This window comes from Ascaphus truei, chromosome 12 (genome assembly GCF_040206685.1).
Source record: "Ascaphus truei isolate aAscTru1 chromosome 12, aAscTru1.hap1, whole genome shotgun sequence".
Lineage (NCBI taxonomy): Eukaryota > Metazoa > Chordata > Amphibia > Anura > Ascaphidae > Ascaphus > Ascaphus truei.
The window spans coordinates 45,366,726-45,384,702 of NC_134494.1; the positions used below are offsets into that span (position 1 = coordinate 45,366,726).

Here is a 17,977-nt window from a genome sequence, read left to right on the forward strand (position 1 = left end):
CATGCTTTCCTATAAAGACAGGAAAACAGGAACGGTGAGCTGTTCCGAGCTCCAGAGACTGTCCTGGAGTTAGCGTGTAAGCAGCGTGCTCCGCGGCTTTGCCGGAGACACCCCAGAACGAGGCTCGGGGGCCGATCCAAGCGGGAGATTGAAACTTGCTCTGTGCCCTGAGACTTTGGGCTGGCTGGAGTATCTCCGAGGAGCTTTGCCGGAGATACCGAGAACGAGACTTGAGAGCGGGACATTGGAAACAGCTACTGTGCAAAGATCATCCCCGAGGTCTGGGAGACATGAAACCCCAGCGGACATGGAAGTACTCCTGGGTAAGGCCGCGGCCATAGCAAAAGCTGCCGAAAACAAAAGGCAGGAAGGCAATGATGTCCATAGTGCGTACGCGTGCACGAGAGCGCCGAGGCGGGCGATGCACGGCGAGACAAATTTGTTTGAATTTGCAGCGCGACGGCCGGATCACGTCCGTGGTTCGGCCAATGAGGGCGCACCGCTCACGTGACGTCACGGGCACGCCCCCCATCGCGCAATCCCCGCAGGCCACTGATCGCGTCAAGTACAGGTGCGTGTGACGTCACGCGCTTACTAAAGATCTGGACTAAGCCTTCTGAAGCAGCGCCCAGCACAGTTAGCTAGGATTCCCCCTCGTAATCCCGTTGGGCGAGTGTAAGCTCTGTTTATGATTTGAGCCATGTCTGCTGGCTCCGGGCGGAATAAATATCCTTTATTTTACGCCTTTGTCTGGTGCCTTGATCCCCCTGAATTGTCCTGGACAGTAGCCCCTCATGGGACCAAGGTGAGTGAAGGACAGAGCCATGATCAAATGGTTAAATAAACTCACTGACACCTCTTTCCTATATATATATGTAGCCAGGTCACCCTTTGCCCCCTGCGACCCCCTCGGGAGCCTCCGTGGGCACAAGCGATGCTGGGTACTGCCGGAGGCCAGCGGCAGACCCGACGGCCATCCCAAGGGTGGGGGCCGTTGCAGGGAGCGGTGCGCTGTCTCCGCGAGCAGGCCGGTTGCCGGGGACGCGATCGGGCCGTTGCTAAGGGGGGAGGAACGCACGCGGTCCCAATGTTATTGTAGGGGCCTCGGGACTACAATTTCCATGAGGCATAGCGAGGCAGGCACCAGGTGCTTGATAGGAGCCAATAGAGATGTAGGACTGCCCTGGAGGAAAAGAGATACATTTCCCGGGCTTTGCATGAGTCACGTCAGTCAGGAAGAAGCAGAGCAAGGAGGCAGACAAGGGAAGGAGGTAGGGTACAGGAGAGAAGGATTCCCCTGTATTAGGCCAGCACCCCCTTTGGTCCAGGATAGCTCAGCTCCCCAGTAAGGTGAGTGTTGCCAGGGGCAGCCCTCAGGTTAGGGACCCTGCCACTTACATTAGTGGGAGCTGAGAGAAGGGAGTCTGCAGTTAGAGAGTTGGAGTCAGGGAGCTGTTAGGGAAGTAGGGTGTAGGGAGCGAGTGCAGCTTCTGCCCCATATAGGTACCTACACTCCAGGTAGACCCCAACTCCCCACTAGTTGGGTGGGTAACTGTTCAGAAGGTGATAGAGAGTTGGAGCTAGGGAGCTGTGAGGGAAGAAGGGTGCGGGGAGTGAGAGCAGCTCCTGCACCCCATAGGTACCCACACCCCAGGTAGGCCCCAACCCCCCCCCGCTAGCGTAGTGGGTTAAGTACTGAGGGAGGCCCAAGATAGGGACGCTGCCCTTAGTGTTGTTTAGAGTGCTGCATTGTCAGGGTCACAGCGAGCAGTGCTGTGAGGTCTGACAGGCAGGCACCTTGTTGCGCAGCACGTTGGCTGCAGCCTCCAGTGAGTTACAGCTTGCTGCGGTAGGCGCTGGGACTAGTCAGAGAGTAGTGGGTCTGGAGAAGGGCTATAGCTGTTCTAGTCACCTTGAGGTAGCGTTAGGGGTAGGATGCCTGAAGGGATAGCCTGTTAACGAGGTCAGGAATTCTGGAGAGGATCTGCACTAGGCTAGCCAACAGTAGGTAGACGCCCAAGTACTGCATGGAAGAGTACTCTAGTCCATTCCAGATCACTTACCGAAGGGACTTGGGTAGTTGGGGGAGTGGGACAGGTCATTACCCCTGCAGGCCCTAGGAGTTCCCCAAGCCACTACAGGTTGCTGTACTACAGGGACAGGCCCTAGGTTAGGGTTCCTGTCACGTTAGTACCATTTATATAGATAGGGACACAGCGGCTGCTGTTGTTCCTGTGGAAGCGGTTGGACCCACGTTGGGGTCCACAGAGACGATTCCAGAGTGGGACCGCCCTAGTGGTCCGCACGTGTAAGGAGTTCGGTTGGAGGATAAGACGGGCTCATCACACGTCTGACCCTTTGAGAAGTTTGTTGCTGACCCGAGCACCGGAGTGCTCGGCAGGTATTATACCATCACATGTGCACCAACAGGCCTAGAGGTTCTTAGTGACTGCGCAGTCACCCATTGACTATCTCTGTAGGAGTACGGGACATTGGGTGGGGTTCTTGGGACACTGGGTGGGATCACCTAGTGTTTGGGAATCGTCCTGCGAGACGTCACTGTTAGTGTCTCACCGTGAGAGAGACACAGGTTATCATTATTATTCGTTAGTAAAGTCCTTAGTTATATAATCACTGTGTGTGTGGTTTCTGATTGGGTTCCTATGTAGGGTCATTCTACACTTCCATAGAATCCTACACAGGTGGAGGCTGAAAGAAGATTCGTTCCAGAGGATTCACCCCAGGCTCTCACTAGCGGAGGCTCAGACTTCCTGTGAGCCTGCAGGTATACGCACCACACCGGTAACACCGCATGTTCTACTCACCCACACTATATATGAGATTGGGTGGGGTGGAATACCCGTTACATTTGGAGGCGCTGCTGAGATACACCTGGGGTGCCCTGTCCATTTTTACAAATTGTCCCGTCCCTATTTTTGTCGCCATGTTTGTGAAGTCCGGAGACGAGGTCCTGGCCTGGGCTTTGAGGCAATACCTAGACCCTGGACAGGTAGTGGCGGTAGGAGGCATTCCCGTAACTATACCCAAAATGAAGGTTCGGGAGTATATGTGTAAAATTCTTGAGTGGCCATGGACATGTGTCTTAGATGAGGAGCAAGATCCCACGTCCACATGGAAGACCATTCTTTTTGTAGTAACCCACATTGAGAATATATGCCTGGCAAAGGCACCGTCTGCACTGTTCATGCCCGGGGGCCCCTCAGAAGGGTACCCCCTAGTCTACGCAGACCAAGCAGGATGGCGTTTCCCGCCAAATCAGGAGAGCGCACGTGCTGCTGACTGCCAACCTGCACAGCAAGATGTTGCAACAATCTGTCCGGGATTGGCGCGAAAATCAGAGCCCCTCCCCAGTGATGTGAGTGACTCAGAGCAGAGCCAGAACTACTCACTTGTAGAAAGTGCCCTTCCTACAGATTCCACCAGGGGGAGCAAACACTGTAATCTGCAACCATACGTTGACGCCGTGCTAGACTGTTTGATCTCTGAAGAGGTGTATTCCGATGTTGCGGACCCTGCTGTGGGCCCGTGTGCCCTTCGATGGTCAGTCAGACCTACTGCAGAGGTACCATCGGTCCTAGGCTTGGGACCAGTACCTACAGACAACAAGGGTGAGTTGACTGCCCCAGGGGTGTTGGGGGTGAGCCTCCAGGTGACCGCGGAGCACGATGGCTCCTTAAGTCTGGTCGCCCGGGCGAAGGGCTCCCCTCTGCATCGCGTCCTGGCGGAGGTGTCCTCATTAGAAGATAGCTGTCCAGTGGTGCGAGTGGACCAGTACCCACTGCCTATCGTGCCAGAAGAAGAGAAACCCATCGCAAGCCAGCCGAGTGGTAAGGAACCCCCTTGCCCCCCCCAGGCTCCGATGGAGGTGGCCGTGAAGAAGGCCAGAGTTGCGGCTTCTGAGCGGAGTGTGAGCCCGTGTGCTCCGACACAAGTGGTCCCAGGACTGGGATCCAACGCTCCCGAAGTTCGAGTCAGTGAGTGGACTGTCCCAGAAGAGTTGGGGACAGGTCCCGATACTACCAAGGTGGGAACTGACAGCGTCCCCGAGGACCTGTTGGACACCGTGAATCACCGCAGTGGTAAGGTATCTACCCTTTACCCCCTGCCAGGTGAAACAGAGACTTTGCTGAAAGAGAAGCGGCCCATCCGCCAAGTAGTGGACCGTGGGAAAGGTCTTGGCCGCCTGGCCTGCTGTTTCCAAGGCGTGGATGACCAGGTAAAGACCGGGTTGAAAGACACTGTGCTATTCCTTCCACCAGGGGGAGGAAGTAGTACTGAACCAGTGACTGTCACCCCAGAGTGTGCTCTTCAAGAGAATTTTCTGGGAGAGGCTCACGGACGCAAAAGTGAGGTACCCCCACCTGATCAGTTAGGGGCACCCCACAAATGGTCTCAGCTAGCCTCGGGAATTATGGGGTGTGATGTGACATGTGTTGGTGAGGTTAAAGCCGATCTGTTAAGTGTACGGGGTATGCCATGCCATTTGTCAGTGTGTGAAATTGTGCCCTGTTATGTCGTTCCCCAAGCGAGGGCGTTGGGTGTTTCACCAGGGGGAGAGTGTAGCCAAGTCACCCTTTGCCCCCTGCAACCCCCTCGGGAGCCTCCGTGGGCACAAGCGATGCTGGGTACTGCCGGAGGCCAGCGGCAGACCCGACGGCCATCCCAAGGGTGGGGGCCGTTGCAGGGAGCGGTGCGCTGTCTCCGCGAGCAGGCCGGTTGCCGGGGACGCGATCGGGCCGTTGCTAAGGCCGCGGTCGCGTCTCTAAGGTCCCGGCGGCCGGCGAGGAGAGCGCCGCCATTGCGCTTCAAGTCGCGCATGCGCAGTGATCGCGCGAGGGCAGGAGAGCCCCAGATAGGTCGCGCATGCGCAGATAGGGGTAGGGAGCTAAGGCAGCTCTTAGGAGGTCGCGCGAGAGTAGGGAAGCATAGGGAGAGCTTGAGGCGGCCATTAGGAGTTAGTGTAGGCAGAGGGGAGGAACGCACGCGGTCCCAATGTTATTGTAGGGGCCTCGGGACTACAATTCCCATGAGGCATAGCGAGGCAGGCACCAGGTGCTTGATAGGAGCCAATAGAGATGTAGGACTGCCCTGGAGGAAAAGAGATACATTTCCCGGGCTTTGCATGAGTCACGTCAGTCAGGAAGAAGCAGAGCAAGGAGGCAGACAAGGGAAGGAGGTAGGGTACAGGAGAGAGGGATTCCCCTGTATTAGGCCAGCACCCCCTTTGGTCCAGGATAGCTCAGCTCCCCAGTAAGGTGAGTGTTGCCAGGGGCAGCCCTCAGGTTAGGGACCCTGCCACTTACATTAGTGGGAGCTGAGAGAAGGGAGTCTGCAGTTAGAGAGTTGGAGTCAGGGAGCTGTTAGGGAAGTAGGGTGTAGGGAGCGAGTGCAGCTTCTGCCCCATATAGGTACCTACACTCCAGGTAGACCCCAACTCCCCACTAGTTGGGTGGGTAACTGTTCAGAAGGTGATAGAGAGTTGGAGCTAGGGAGCTGTGAGGGAAGAAGGGTGCGGGGAGTGAGAGCAGCTCCTGCACCCCATAGGTACCCACACCCCAGGTAGGCCCCAACCCCCCCCCGCTAGCGTAGTGGGTTAAGTACTGAGGGAGGCCCAAGATAGGGACGCTGCCCTTAGTGTTGTTTAGAGTGCTGCATTGTCAGGGTCACAGCGAGCAGTGCTGTGAGGTCTGATAGGCAGGCACCTTGTTGCGCAGCACGTTGGCTGCAGCCTCCAGTGAGTTACAGCTTGCTGCGGTAGGCGCTGGGACTAGTCAGAGAGTAGTGGGTCTGGAGAAGGGCTATAGCTGTTCTAGTCACCTTGAGGTAGCGTTAGGGGTAGGATGCCTGAAGGGATAGCCTGTTAACGAGGTCAGGAATTCTGGAGAGGATCTGCACTAGGCTAGCCAACAGTAGGTAGACGCCCAAGTACTGCATGGAAGAGTACTCTAGTCCATTCCAGATCACTTACCGAAGGGACTTGGGTAGTTGGGGGAGTGGGACAGGTCATTACCCCTGCAGGCCCTAGGAGTTCCCCAAGCCACTACAGGTTGCTGTACTACAGGGACAGGCCCTAGGTTAGGGTTCCTGTCACGTTAGTACCATTTATATAGATAGGGACACAGCGGCTGCTGTTGTTCCTGTGGAAGCGGTTAGACCCACGTTGGGGTCCACAGAGACGATTCCAGAGTGGGACCGCCCTAGTGGTCCGCACGTGTAAGGAGTTCGGTTGGAGGATCAGACGGGCTCATCACACGTCTGACCCTTTGAGAAGTTTGTTGCTGACCCGAGCACCGGAGTGCTCGGCAGGTATTATACCATCACATGTGCACCAACAGGCCTAGAGGTTCTTAGTGACTGCGCAGTCACCCATTGACTATCTCTGTAGGAGTACGGGACATTGGGTGGGGTTCTTGGGACACTGGGTGGGATCACCTAGTGTTTGGGAATCGTCCTGCGAGACGTCACTGTTAGTGTCTCACCGTGAGAGAGACACAGGTTATCATTATTATTCGTTAGTAAAGTCCTTAGTTATATAATCACTGTGTGTGTGGTTTCTGATTGGGTTCCTATGTAGGGTCATTCTACACTTCCATAGAATCCTACACAGGTGGAGGCGCTGAAAGAAGAGGCGCTGAAAGAAGATTCGTTCCAGAGGATTCACCCCAGGCTCTCACTAGCGGAGGCTCAGACTTCCTGTGAGCCTGCAGGTATACGCACCACACCGGTAACACCGCATGTTCTACTCACCCACACTATATATGAGATTGGGTGGGGTGGAATACCCGTTACATATATATATATACAGTGGTCGACAACCAAGGAGCTCGCCACGATGTTAAATCCACTCGCCCGGGGCGTGCAAATGTATAGGTTTGTCGAACACTGTATATATATATATATATATATATATATATAGATATATATATATATATATATCTATATATATATATATATATATATATAACATTTAACATTTCTATTGTAAACAAAACTCAGGTTTTTTTTTTTAATAATCCGTATGCCATTTCTTTTGATCAGACTCAGCCCTTAAATCCATAGGTACATTATTTTGGTTTGCAAAGTTATTCTAAAGTCATCATTATAAAATAAAAGAATGATCTGATAAGTATGAATTCGGCAGACCCAGAGAACAAACAGCGTGTTCATCGTCACAGGATACAAATAAATATATGAGGGGAACACAATCTTTCTCAAACAAAGCCAGTTAGACTCCGTTGGGCTTTCGTTGACAAGTTTATGCGAGACATAGCGCTGCTCTCTGCATGAGGCCCTATTTACAATCTCGCCATTTTCCGGCGAAAATCGCGCAAAAAACAGCTGAAAATAGCGAGGTAGGAAAAAAGCGCCATTTTTTTTTTCTATTTGAAAATCTCGCCGCGCGGCTGGCGAGAAACTACATCTCGCCAGTCTGAAAAATATCCAAATTCAGAAAGGTGCGCTCGCCATCTAGCGGCTGTTTTTGGCGCGATTTTCTTCAATTTTCTCCGCCAACTAAAGTTGGCAAGAAGCAGGAGCTCGCCGGCTATAGGGAAAAAAAAAAAAATGCGCGATTTTTTTTTTCTCCCTTTCAGCTGCGCGCATCTCCTCATTTACAATTCTCCACATGCAGTAATGCTAAAAATAGCGGATTTTGCCCATTTCTGCATATGGAGAATAAAACTCTCCATTAAAGCTACTTTTTCTTAAACTCTCCAATTTATACTAGCGCTGCTCTCTGCATAGGCCCCTACATCTGTAACTGTTTGCCAAGGAATACACACACATTGCTGGGGAGAAATGATTGATTTATCAGTTGGCTACTTGGGGAGTAACTGAACATCACATGAGGGCCAGGAGGAAAGAGGAGGGGCAGGGAGAAGAGGAAAGAGGAGATGGGGGGGGGGGGGGGAGAAAAGAGGAGATGGGGGGGGGGGGGAGAAAAGAGGAGATGGGGGGGGGGGGAGAAAAGAGGAGATGGGGGGGGGAGAGGCAAAGAGGAAAGAGGAGACGGGGGGGGGGAGAGGCAAAGAGGAAAGAGGAGATGGGGAAGGGGAAGGGGGAAAGAGGAGATGAAGGGGGAGGGATGAAGGAGGGGGAGGAAAAGAAGAGCTGGAGTAGGGAGGTGGAGGGTAGGGAAAGAAGAGGGGGTGAAAGAGGAGGGGAGGAAGAGGAGATGGGTAGGGAGGAGATGGAGGGGGGGAAGAGGAGGGGTGAAAGAGGGGAGGAAGAGGAGGGGGAAAGAGGAGATGGAGGGATAGGGGTGGAGGAAAAGGGGGGAAGAGATGGAGGGGGAAAAGATGAGGAGGGGGGGAAGGTGGAGGGGGAAATAGGAGAAGGAAAGGTGAAAGAGGGAGAGGGGGGGGAAGGGGAAAGAGGAGGAAGGGTGAAAGAGGAGGAGGGGGGAAGAGAAGGATGGGTGAAAGAGGGGGAGGGGGGAAAGAGGAGGAAGAAAGGTGAAAGAGGAGGGGGGGGAAGAAGGAAGGGTGAAAGAGGAGGAGGAAAGGGAGGTGAAAGAGGAGGAAGGGGAGGGGGAAAAGAGATGGGGGGAAGAGGATGGAAGGGTGAAGAGAAGGGGGAGGAAGAACAATGTAAGGGAATCAGTTTGAGTAAATGTTCAGGAAACATGGCGTGTGACTAGGGTGGCCAGGTGGCTTGTCCAAAAATACTGGACACAATGGTGAAAGGTGCGACGCACTCGAGAATCGTTGGTGGGGAAGAATGTTATTTATAAATGACCCGACTTATGTTATTTGTTCTAAATTTCACTCCAAGTATTCACCAATTTGCACCAATTTATATTCTATTTCGTAAAAAATCTGGGGTGGAGTTTTGGGAGGGAGCGCTCTTCCGAGGATTGTTTTAGGAAATAGAATATGAAATGGTGCAAATTAAGTGCATGGTTGGAGTGAAATTTAGAACAAATGACGTAATGGTCAGATCATTTATACATAACTGACCTGCAGTCATACTGTACATGGCGAGCAATACTGATCTTACTGCTGCTCCCACAAATTCCAAGATTGTTGAAAACCTCCTCATCCTCTCTCTCTCCCCTCTTTATCAGTACAGTGGCTTTCAATTTTAGACTTCAAAATCCAGCATTAAATTGCATATTAAATCATTCCAGTGAATAAGTAACCTGCTCTGCCTTCTTGGGGATGATCTGTAAGTAAGGGTGCTGCAGAGATTGCAATGCTGCTGGGATGAGAGCTGAGATCAGTAAGTAAGGGTGCTGCAGAGATTACAATGCTGCTGGGATGAGAGCTGAGATCAGTAAGTAAGAGTGCTGCAGAGATTGCAATGCTGCTGGGATGAGGGCTGAGATATGTAAGTAAGGGTGCTGCAGAGATTGCAATGCTGCTGGGATGATCAGTAAGTAAGGGTGCTGCAGAGATTGCAATGCTGCTGGGATGATCAGTAAGTAAGGGTGCTGCAGAGATTGCAATGCTGCTGGGATGAGATCAGTAAGTAAGGGTGCTGCAGAGATTGCAATGCTGCTGGGATGAGAGCTGAGTTATGGAACCTTCCTGAGAATTTACAATGCGGGTTATTTTTAATAGATCTTGAAAATGGGAAGAATGTTAGTATAGTAAAAGAAAAGTGAGGGCGAGTGAGCAATTAAACAAAGTTGTCAGTACTGCATGTACTGTACGTACGCACGTACGCACAGAGTAACCAAATACCGGACACCTGGCAACCGTAAGTGGGTGTGAGGACTATACCACTTACTCTATCAGGGAGTAAAGAAAGAGCTAGGCAGCCCTTGGTGCCCAAGGCTGGGAGTGTGAGTCCAGGTACCACCCAGAGGCTGGAGACCAGAGAGTATGCGGTGTATCCAGTGTATGCTGCAAGAATAAAGACTGTTCCTGTTATAAACATACGCCTGCCTGAGTTTGCAGCCTATCAGGGGGAGTAGGAGAGAGTTCTTCTGCGCGGATTGCCTCCAGCTCTCCTGGGGCCTGCAGAAGACGGAGGCGCCGACACCAGAGTGAGAAAGAACTAGCTATCACCCTGAAAGCCAGTACAGCTGTGTCCAACAGTCCCAGCAAGGCCAGTAAAGGAGTTACTGCAGCACCACAGGACACCAAACATGATCCAATATCAGAAAGGGCCATTTAGATGATGTTTCAGCCCTGATGTAGGTGTTATGGTGTGACAGTAGGGGGTAAATATGGCTGCTGCTAATAAACGGTTAAGTCTGCCATTACCCCTACCTGTCAGTAATACATTGGTATTGTATTTCATGTTCTGTATTTTACTTGGTTCCAGCACCTCAGGAATCAGGGGGTTAATGTGTGGCAGATGTTGGCTGGGACCTTCTCCTGTAAGTTTATGTTGCAAATGTTATGTTGCAGTTCCTATCCACCAATCAGGGCCTGGACATGTAGGCAGCACCTGGCCCTGAGTGTTGCAATCTGGTGGGCTGGGGTAAACATGTGGGGGGGGGGGGGTAGAGACCCCTGGTTAGTTTATCTTGGCTGTAGCTCTGGCTCTAGTTCCGAGTTCAGGTGGAAAGCTCCAGTGCTGGTCTCAGGCCTGACAAGTAGGCCCTGTGCAGGAAGCAGAACAGGGGGAAACCTATGCAAGAAGTAACTACGCCTGCAGGGTATCCCCAGTTTAGTTATGGGTGTTGTCTGTATTTGTACTGTTGTGGATACACTTTTCCAATTAATTGTATAAACTCGTGTTTCTGTCTGGCGATATTGATCCCTGGTGTTAGTCCTTGCCTCCAGTGACATAGCTAGGAGTTAAAGGTCAGGGTAACGATTACCTGCGGCAGCCACGAAACATCCGTGGCTAGTTGTCCCAGGGGCAAAACAATATTACCTTCACCGAATGCGGAAAAGAAAATGTATTTGTGCTTATAAATAAAGACACAGATTGTGTTAACTGCAGGCCGGTTTATTGCAGCAAAGAAATCACAGCATCGCGGGTGCGAGCATCTCCCAACGCTCTGCGTCACACATCATACATCATACATCCCAAACCGAAACGGCCGGGCAGCTATACCCACCGTTCTGCGTCTCTAATGAACCTGCAGTCCCAGAAGCCTCTGCATGTGTCACACGCCTCTGACACAGAGCAGGAGAAGAGTTTCCCTGTCGCACTTCGACATTGGAAAACTAAACATAACAATGTCATCTTCTGACCTGCACTTCTTGCCATTAGCGAGATTTATTTATTTATTATAAGGCACTGGAAGGTCACACCTACAGGCGCAAAAAAATTCCACGTATCTGATGCTTATGAAATGTAAAAACGGCATATTCTGCTTTCCATTTATCCACGGTTGGATAAGCATGGCTAGTTATTAAAAAAGATTTTTTTTTAATGTCAGATGAAATTATAGAACTGAAGTGTTTTAACCATCAGTTTCACAGTTAAGCATTTTTTAGTGTTGACATTGAATATTACAACTCGTTATTTTCTAAAACAAAAAACCCCCCATAAAATCACTGAACATGCAAGTAGCAAAAACGTCTCATCAGAACCATTTAGTGACCATTAGTAGCATTTGAACACTTATCTAGTACAAATCGTATTAATTAGTCTGCCATCAGAAGAATTAGCCGGAAGATGCGGTCTGGCGCGGATTTTTGGTACATTTTCGGAGCTATGCGCCACAGTTGTAGGCGAGGTAAATGTAAGCTTGTGGACGGATGATTATTCCAGCAAAAGATCACAGGTTGGACTTGTCCTTGGCAGTCACGTAAGAGGAATGCTGGGTGTAGGTCTTCACAGATCTCTATAAAATAAAGGAAAACAGTCAAACCAGGCTTTAGTGCGTGGTACCAGGCTTTAGTGCGTGGTACCACACTAGGGTGACCAGATTTTCAAAATGAAAAACCGGGACACTTAAAAAAATTATTTATAAAACAATGTACATCACGCCCCCGTTGCCATGACAACAAGACACTAACGTCAGGCGGTGACATGTTGCCACGACAATGAGGCATCACGTGATGCCTCATCACCATAAGGCTGAGTCCCCAGTCTTCACTGTGGCACGCGCGCCCGGCGGGGGGGCCATGGTCAAAAAGACCGTGCTGAACCGCGCTGAGGGGAAACATTATCCCCATCAACATGGCTTTAGACGGCGCCTCCGCAGGCGTGTGGAATTGCAGCCGACAGACAAATTTACGTTTTTCCGCTGAGGGAAGCGCAGGGCCTGTCACGTGACTGCCAAAAGCCAATGGCAGTCCGTGACGTCGGCGCGCTAGCCCCGGCTCCCAAGCGCGCACACTGACGCTCATGCAAGGACACAAAAAAGCTCCTGCTTGAGCAGGAGAGCATGAGCGTCAGTGCTGCTCAGCGCTCTTCTTATCACCATGTCCGAGGCCTTAGGTTAATTTCACACCTCACGAGCCCCCTTTATTTTCCACCCTCTACCCATGAATTTCTCTCTCCCCTCCGTCTCACTCACTCTTCCCCACTTCCGCCTCACATGTATTTATCTCCCCTGTCTTACTCCCTTCTTTTCCTCACTCACTCCCCCTCTCTCCTCTCACTCACCCCTACCTTCCATCAATTACCCCACTCTGCTCACTCAATCCCCACAAAATACATACCAAAAAACCCCACCCCGCAATACATAATAAAAATACCCGACCCCGCCAATACATTTTTAAAAGACTTCCACTCCCCATAAATATTTTAAAAAATTGTGCCGCACAGGTCTCTACCCCCCTCCTCTGCATCTCCCATCTCTCTCCCCCCACCCCTGCATCTCCCATCTCTCTCCCCCCACCCCAGCATCTCCCATCTCTCCCCCCACCCCAGCATCTCCCATCTCTCTCCCCCCACCCCAGCATCTCCCATCTCTCTCCCCCCACCCCAGCATCTCCCATCTCTCTCCCCCACCCCTGCATCTTCCAGCTTTCCCCCCACCCCTGCATCTTCCAGCTCTCCCCCCACCCCTGCATCTTCCAGCTCTCTCCCCCCACCCCTGCATCTTCCATCTCTCTCCTCCCACCCCTGCATCTTCCATCTCTCTCCTCCCACCCCAGCATCTCCCATCTCTCTCCCCCCACCCCAGCATCTCCCATCTCTCTCCCCCCACCCCTGCATCTTCCAGCTCTCTCCCCCCACCCCTGCATCTTCCATCTCTCTCCTCCCACCCCTGCATCTTCTATCTCTCTCCTCCCACCCCAGCATCTCCCATCTCTCTCCCCCCACCCCAGCATCTCCCATCTCTCTCCCCCCACCCCTGCATCTTCCATCTCTCTCCTCCCACCCCTGCATCTTCTATCTCTCTCCTCCCACCCCTGCATCTTCCATCTCTCTTCCCCTACCCTTGCATCTTCCATCTCTCTCCCCCCACCCCTGCATCTTACAGCCCTCTCCCCCCATATCCTACCTCAGATTGCTGCAGGTTCGGCTGATTCGGCACGCGCTCACTAGCAGCACTGCTAGCAAACGGGTGTGAGCGGGCTCTTGGGGGGGGGGGGGGGAGCGAGCCGGGGTGCCAGGGGGAGAGCAAGCCAGGGGGAGGGAAAGCCGAGATGCCTTGGAGGGAGAGCCGGGGGGCGGGTGCCGGAGGGAGAGCCGGGGAGCCAGAGGAAGGACCCGGGAGCCAGAGGGAGGGCTGGGGCGCCAGAGTGCCGGGGGAGGGAAGGCCGGGGAGCCAGAGTGCCGGGGGAGGGAAGGCCGGGGAGCCAGAGTGCCGGGGGAGGGAAGGCCGGGGAGCCAGAGTGCCGGGGGAGGGAAGGCCGTGCAGCCAGAGTGCCGGGGGAGGGAAGGCCGTGCAGCCAGAGTGCCGGGGGAGGGAAGGCCGTGCAGCCAGAGTGCCGGGGGAGGGAAGGCCGTGCAGCCAGAGTGCCGGGGGAGGGAAGGCCGTGCAGCCAGAGTGCCGGGGGAGGGAAGGCCGTGCAGCCAGAGTGCCGGGGGAGGGAAGGCCGTGCAGCCAGAGTGCCGGGGGAGGGAAGGCCGTGCAGCCAGAGTGCCGGGGGAGGGAAGGCCGTGCAGCCAGAGTGCCGGGGGAGGGAAGGCCGTGCAGCCAGAGTGCCGGGGGAGGGAAGGCCGTGCAGCCAGAGTGCCGGGGGAGGGAAGGCCGTGCAGCCAGAGTGCCGGGGGAGGGAAGGCAAGGGAGAGCGGGAGGCCACGTGGCCGGCCCTGCGACTGCTTTTTTTGACAAAGCCCCGCCCCGGCATCTCATCCAATCCCCTGCGGCCCGGCATTCTAGAGCCCCGCCCCCAGCATCCCATCCAATCCCCTGCGGCCCAGCATGTTTAACTAAAGAAGCCCAACCCCCAGGTATTCTCAAAATACCCGCTGCTGCCGCCGCATCCTCCTCCTCGCCGCCGACTCGTGCAGCGCCGACACAGAAAACGGGACCAGGGAGAAAATCCGGGACATTACCGGGACGGACCAGCAACCGGGACAAGGGAGAAAAAAACGGGACTGTCCCGGCAAAACCGGGACACCTGGTCACCCTATACCAGACTAAACAATATACATTGGATCTGTCGCAAGCGCTTATAGTAAGTGCGCCGGAGCTGCAAATTTTTTTGAAGCCATTGAAATTTTATTTTGGGAGAGACAGTCGCCACATGTAACCGTCTCTACACCAATCACAGAGCGCCTACTGCACTCCGCCTTCATGACGTTACTGGCCTTGTCGCCAACGACGTTGCTCCAAACCCACTTTCGCCAGTGGCGACAGCGACGTCATCGGTCGCGTCGCCGGCACTATAAACGCTGCCTTAGGAAGGTTAATCGGTCTAGAGCAGCGGTTCCAACTCCAGTTCTCAAGAACCCCCAACAAGTATTAAGGATATCCCTGCTTCAGCACAGGTGCACCGTCAATTTTGACTGCACCACCTGCGCTGAAGCAGGGATATCCTTAATACCTGTTGGAGGTTCTGGAGGACAGGAGTTCGGAACCGCTGCTGTAGATCACAAGCCCATCCAACCCAGGCTTTAATGCTGTAATCACATCAGGGCCACACTGGGGATCTCTCGGGACGGCGATAAGAAACCCGAGATGGAACTTCTGTGCAAGACTCTGCTCCGAGTCCAACGACTGCCAGGAGGGACCGTAATGACCGAACTCACGTGCAAAATATTATTATAGGAAGACTTGCAAAAGGCGGGAAAAGAATTGGGAAAATAGGAAATACGGCGCGAGCTGAAGTAAGCTGCAAAAATTGCAGAAGAAAAAATGAGATGGATAATGTCACATCAAGTTAACCCCTTCCCCGCTAGAAGGGTCAGTAACCCTGCAGAGCCACGGGCATCTGCATTACATGACAAGCAGCGTGTTGCAGGCATCCGATTTAAAGGGAACTGTACCTTCTTTCGGTCCTCAGCATTGTATTTATCCAGCAGGGCCTGGATACGCGAGCCGTATTCAGGGTGAACGTCACTGAAGTTTTTCACCTAGGAGAAGGAGGAATATTTTGAGGGTCACATGGTATCAGCAATAAGAATATCTTGCATAGTCACCTCATGCAGGCAGCGAGCCTCTTATCAAGCTTTCCAAATGCACAAATATATATATTTTTTTATGCACCACTTTGTTGTTCTACTTGTTCCACTTTATAAGCAATGATACAAAATGAGGGGGAAGTAGCAGGGGGGGAGCTCCCAGGCGCTGGGGGGGGGGGGGGGGAGTGGGGGGACATGACAAGTTCTGTGTTCAGGTCAGGCAGAACATTGCTATACTTACTGCTCTCTTCTGAATAAACAGCTGAGCATCCTTCAGGTGTCCAGCGATGTTCTCGCACAAACGCCGACGCTGCTCCTCGCTCAGCACTTTAGTATAAAAGTCCCGCACCTGTGGGAGGGTATAGAAGTTGTAGCCACTTATAGCACTTTGTGGCTGTACCTCTAGAGCAAAATGACTAGAACGGTTCTACCAGCAGGACTGTTACATTGTAACATGACTGCCAGCTACATCTCCGGTGTTAACCCTTTGTGCTGTAGGCACGAAAGCCTCCAGCACCAAGGCTCAGGCGCACAAACCAGTGCTACGCTGTAGTATGTCTTTACTCCCATCCATATAACCGTTAACCAGGTGATCCATCTTATTTCTGCTTTAATATCTCATTCATTGAAAGGGGAGTTGGGGAGCCCGATATATAATCCTGCTGCAGGGGGACAGTCAGCTGGAAATACTTCTTGCAGCTAATGTTTCCATGTTCCACCCCGGCTGCACATGCTTCAGATCATGGAGATTGCCACGTGGCTGGCAGCTCAGATAGTGAAGAGCCAGTTGGCTCATGATGTAACGAGCTGTATAACGAAGATTAGAACTGCCTCTGTATTAAGGCGTCGCCGACTTAAAGAGTAATGTTACATTAGACGGTGGATCCCGACATCAAGCTGTTCGTTACCTGCATGACATTGTCAAGGTCATTGTCGTTGTAACGTGCCACATCAGCAGACACCCTGAATTTATGTTCCCTCAGGTGCGGCTGGCTGTCAGGGGCGGTGAAGCTGTTTGGAAAGTAGTTTGGAGCGCCACCTAGGTGTAAAAGGGGAGACAATGTTACCATATGATCCATGCTCTGGTTATAGCAGCAAACATTACCCTTCAATGAAATAAAGCAGCAATCCAACCCAAGCCAAGCATTTTAAAAAAAATGTATATAGTTGTATAGGTTCAGTAGTAGGGTGGCAGGGTACTCATAGATTCAATAGTAGGATTTCAGCAGGTTTTTGAATTGAATATTTCCGACGCGTTTCGGTTCCGGCTGGCCTGATGCCTTCCTACTATTGAAACTATCCACACAATGGGATCCAGCGCAGGATCAGACCCGACAGCAATTGGTGCCCCACTGCTAATTTGTTCCAGTACAGAGTACACTAAAAGAGCACAAGCGCTAAAATGCCACCCCCCCCCAAAAAAAACACAGCAGTCATACACAACATAATAGGCATAAGCACTTCAGACATAAAAGTCACTTTAGCAAAAGGCTTCCCTGCCCCGAAGAGCTTACAATCTAAGTGAGAAGAACTTACAGAGACCGCGATGTCTAATGTCACCCAGCGGTCAGATTGTAAGTTTTTGTTTTTTTTAAACGAATTAACAAGTCTGGGGGGTGGGGGGGAGGAGGGGTACTTTAGAAATCGGGGGACCAGAAATGAGCTGGGGGGGAGTTTGGGGGAGGGTTCAGGCAGGTGTTAAGAAAAACAAAGCCACACAGCAGCTCTGTGGTGAAGGAAATAGAAGATTTATCTTCAGCTCCAAGGGTGTAAAAAAAATATAGGGCATATGACCAGTAATTGCAGGTTTGTCTCATTAGGGAATCTGGCGTAGGATTTCTTTAGGAAAGAGAGTAAATTTTACATTAATAACAGAACGGAAACACAACCTGTATCGAAGTCACTGAAAGCCTAAAGAAATCCCCACACCCAATACAAAATGGGACATTTACAACGGTTTATGCAATATTTATACTCAACAGAAAACAGAAAGGGTATTTAAAGTATAAAAGCAGAAATACTCCAGAAATATGAATACAAAGCAGTGATACTCTGCATCATCTTGTACCGTCGCACTTTGCTCCGGGGTTTTACATTGCATCCTCAGTGATAATGTAGCAGTATGACAGAACAGCTCTGTTCTTACCCTGGTTATCAAACATGCACATGGGGCCGTCCCGCTGGTAATTAGCCACACGAGCTTTGTACGGGCAGTTCACCGGGATTTGCAGGTAATTTGCTCCCAAGCGGTGTCTGTGCGTGTCCGGGTACGCGAAGAGGCGGCCCTGAAACAGGTTACGGATTATGTACAGCGCGGATGTAACAAGAAATTAGGGGGTACGCGAAAGGATCGGGTCTATCGTTTTCAGAACATATTGAATAACCCCCTAAACGTTTTGAGAAGTACCCTCTCTTCACATCGTGGAATATACTCAACCCACGTAACCCCGGGCGCGGTCTGCTACTTTTACCATCAGTGCGGGACAAACACTTGATAAGTCACGTGCGCTCCCACACTTGGGCTGTATTT

General features: G+C 52.1%; 1 protein-coding gene across 1 annotated transcript in view; it reads right to left on the minus strand.

Annotated features, from left to right (window-relative positions):
- Nucleotides 1-10,902: 10,902 nt before the first annotated feature.
- LOC142464209 (catalase) overlaps nt 10,903-17,977 on the minus strand; it is a 31,208-nt gene continuing 24,133 nt past the window's right edge. Inside the window, exons 9-13 of the mRNA XM_075567575.1 lie at nt 17,594-17,732; nt 16,356-16,486; nt 15,689-15,796; nt 15,313-15,399; nt 10,903-11,767 (exon numbers count right to left, since the gene is read on the minus strand). Coding sequence (XP_075423690.1) covers nt 11,702-11,767; nt 15,313-15,399; nt 15,689-15,796; nt 16,356-16,486; nt 17,594-17,732 — 531 coding nt within the window. The 3' untranslated portion in view covers nt 10,903-11,701. The remainder of the gene's footprint in view (nt 11,768-15,312; nt 15,400-15,688; nt 15,797-16,355; nt 16,487-17,593; nt 17,733-17,977) is intronic.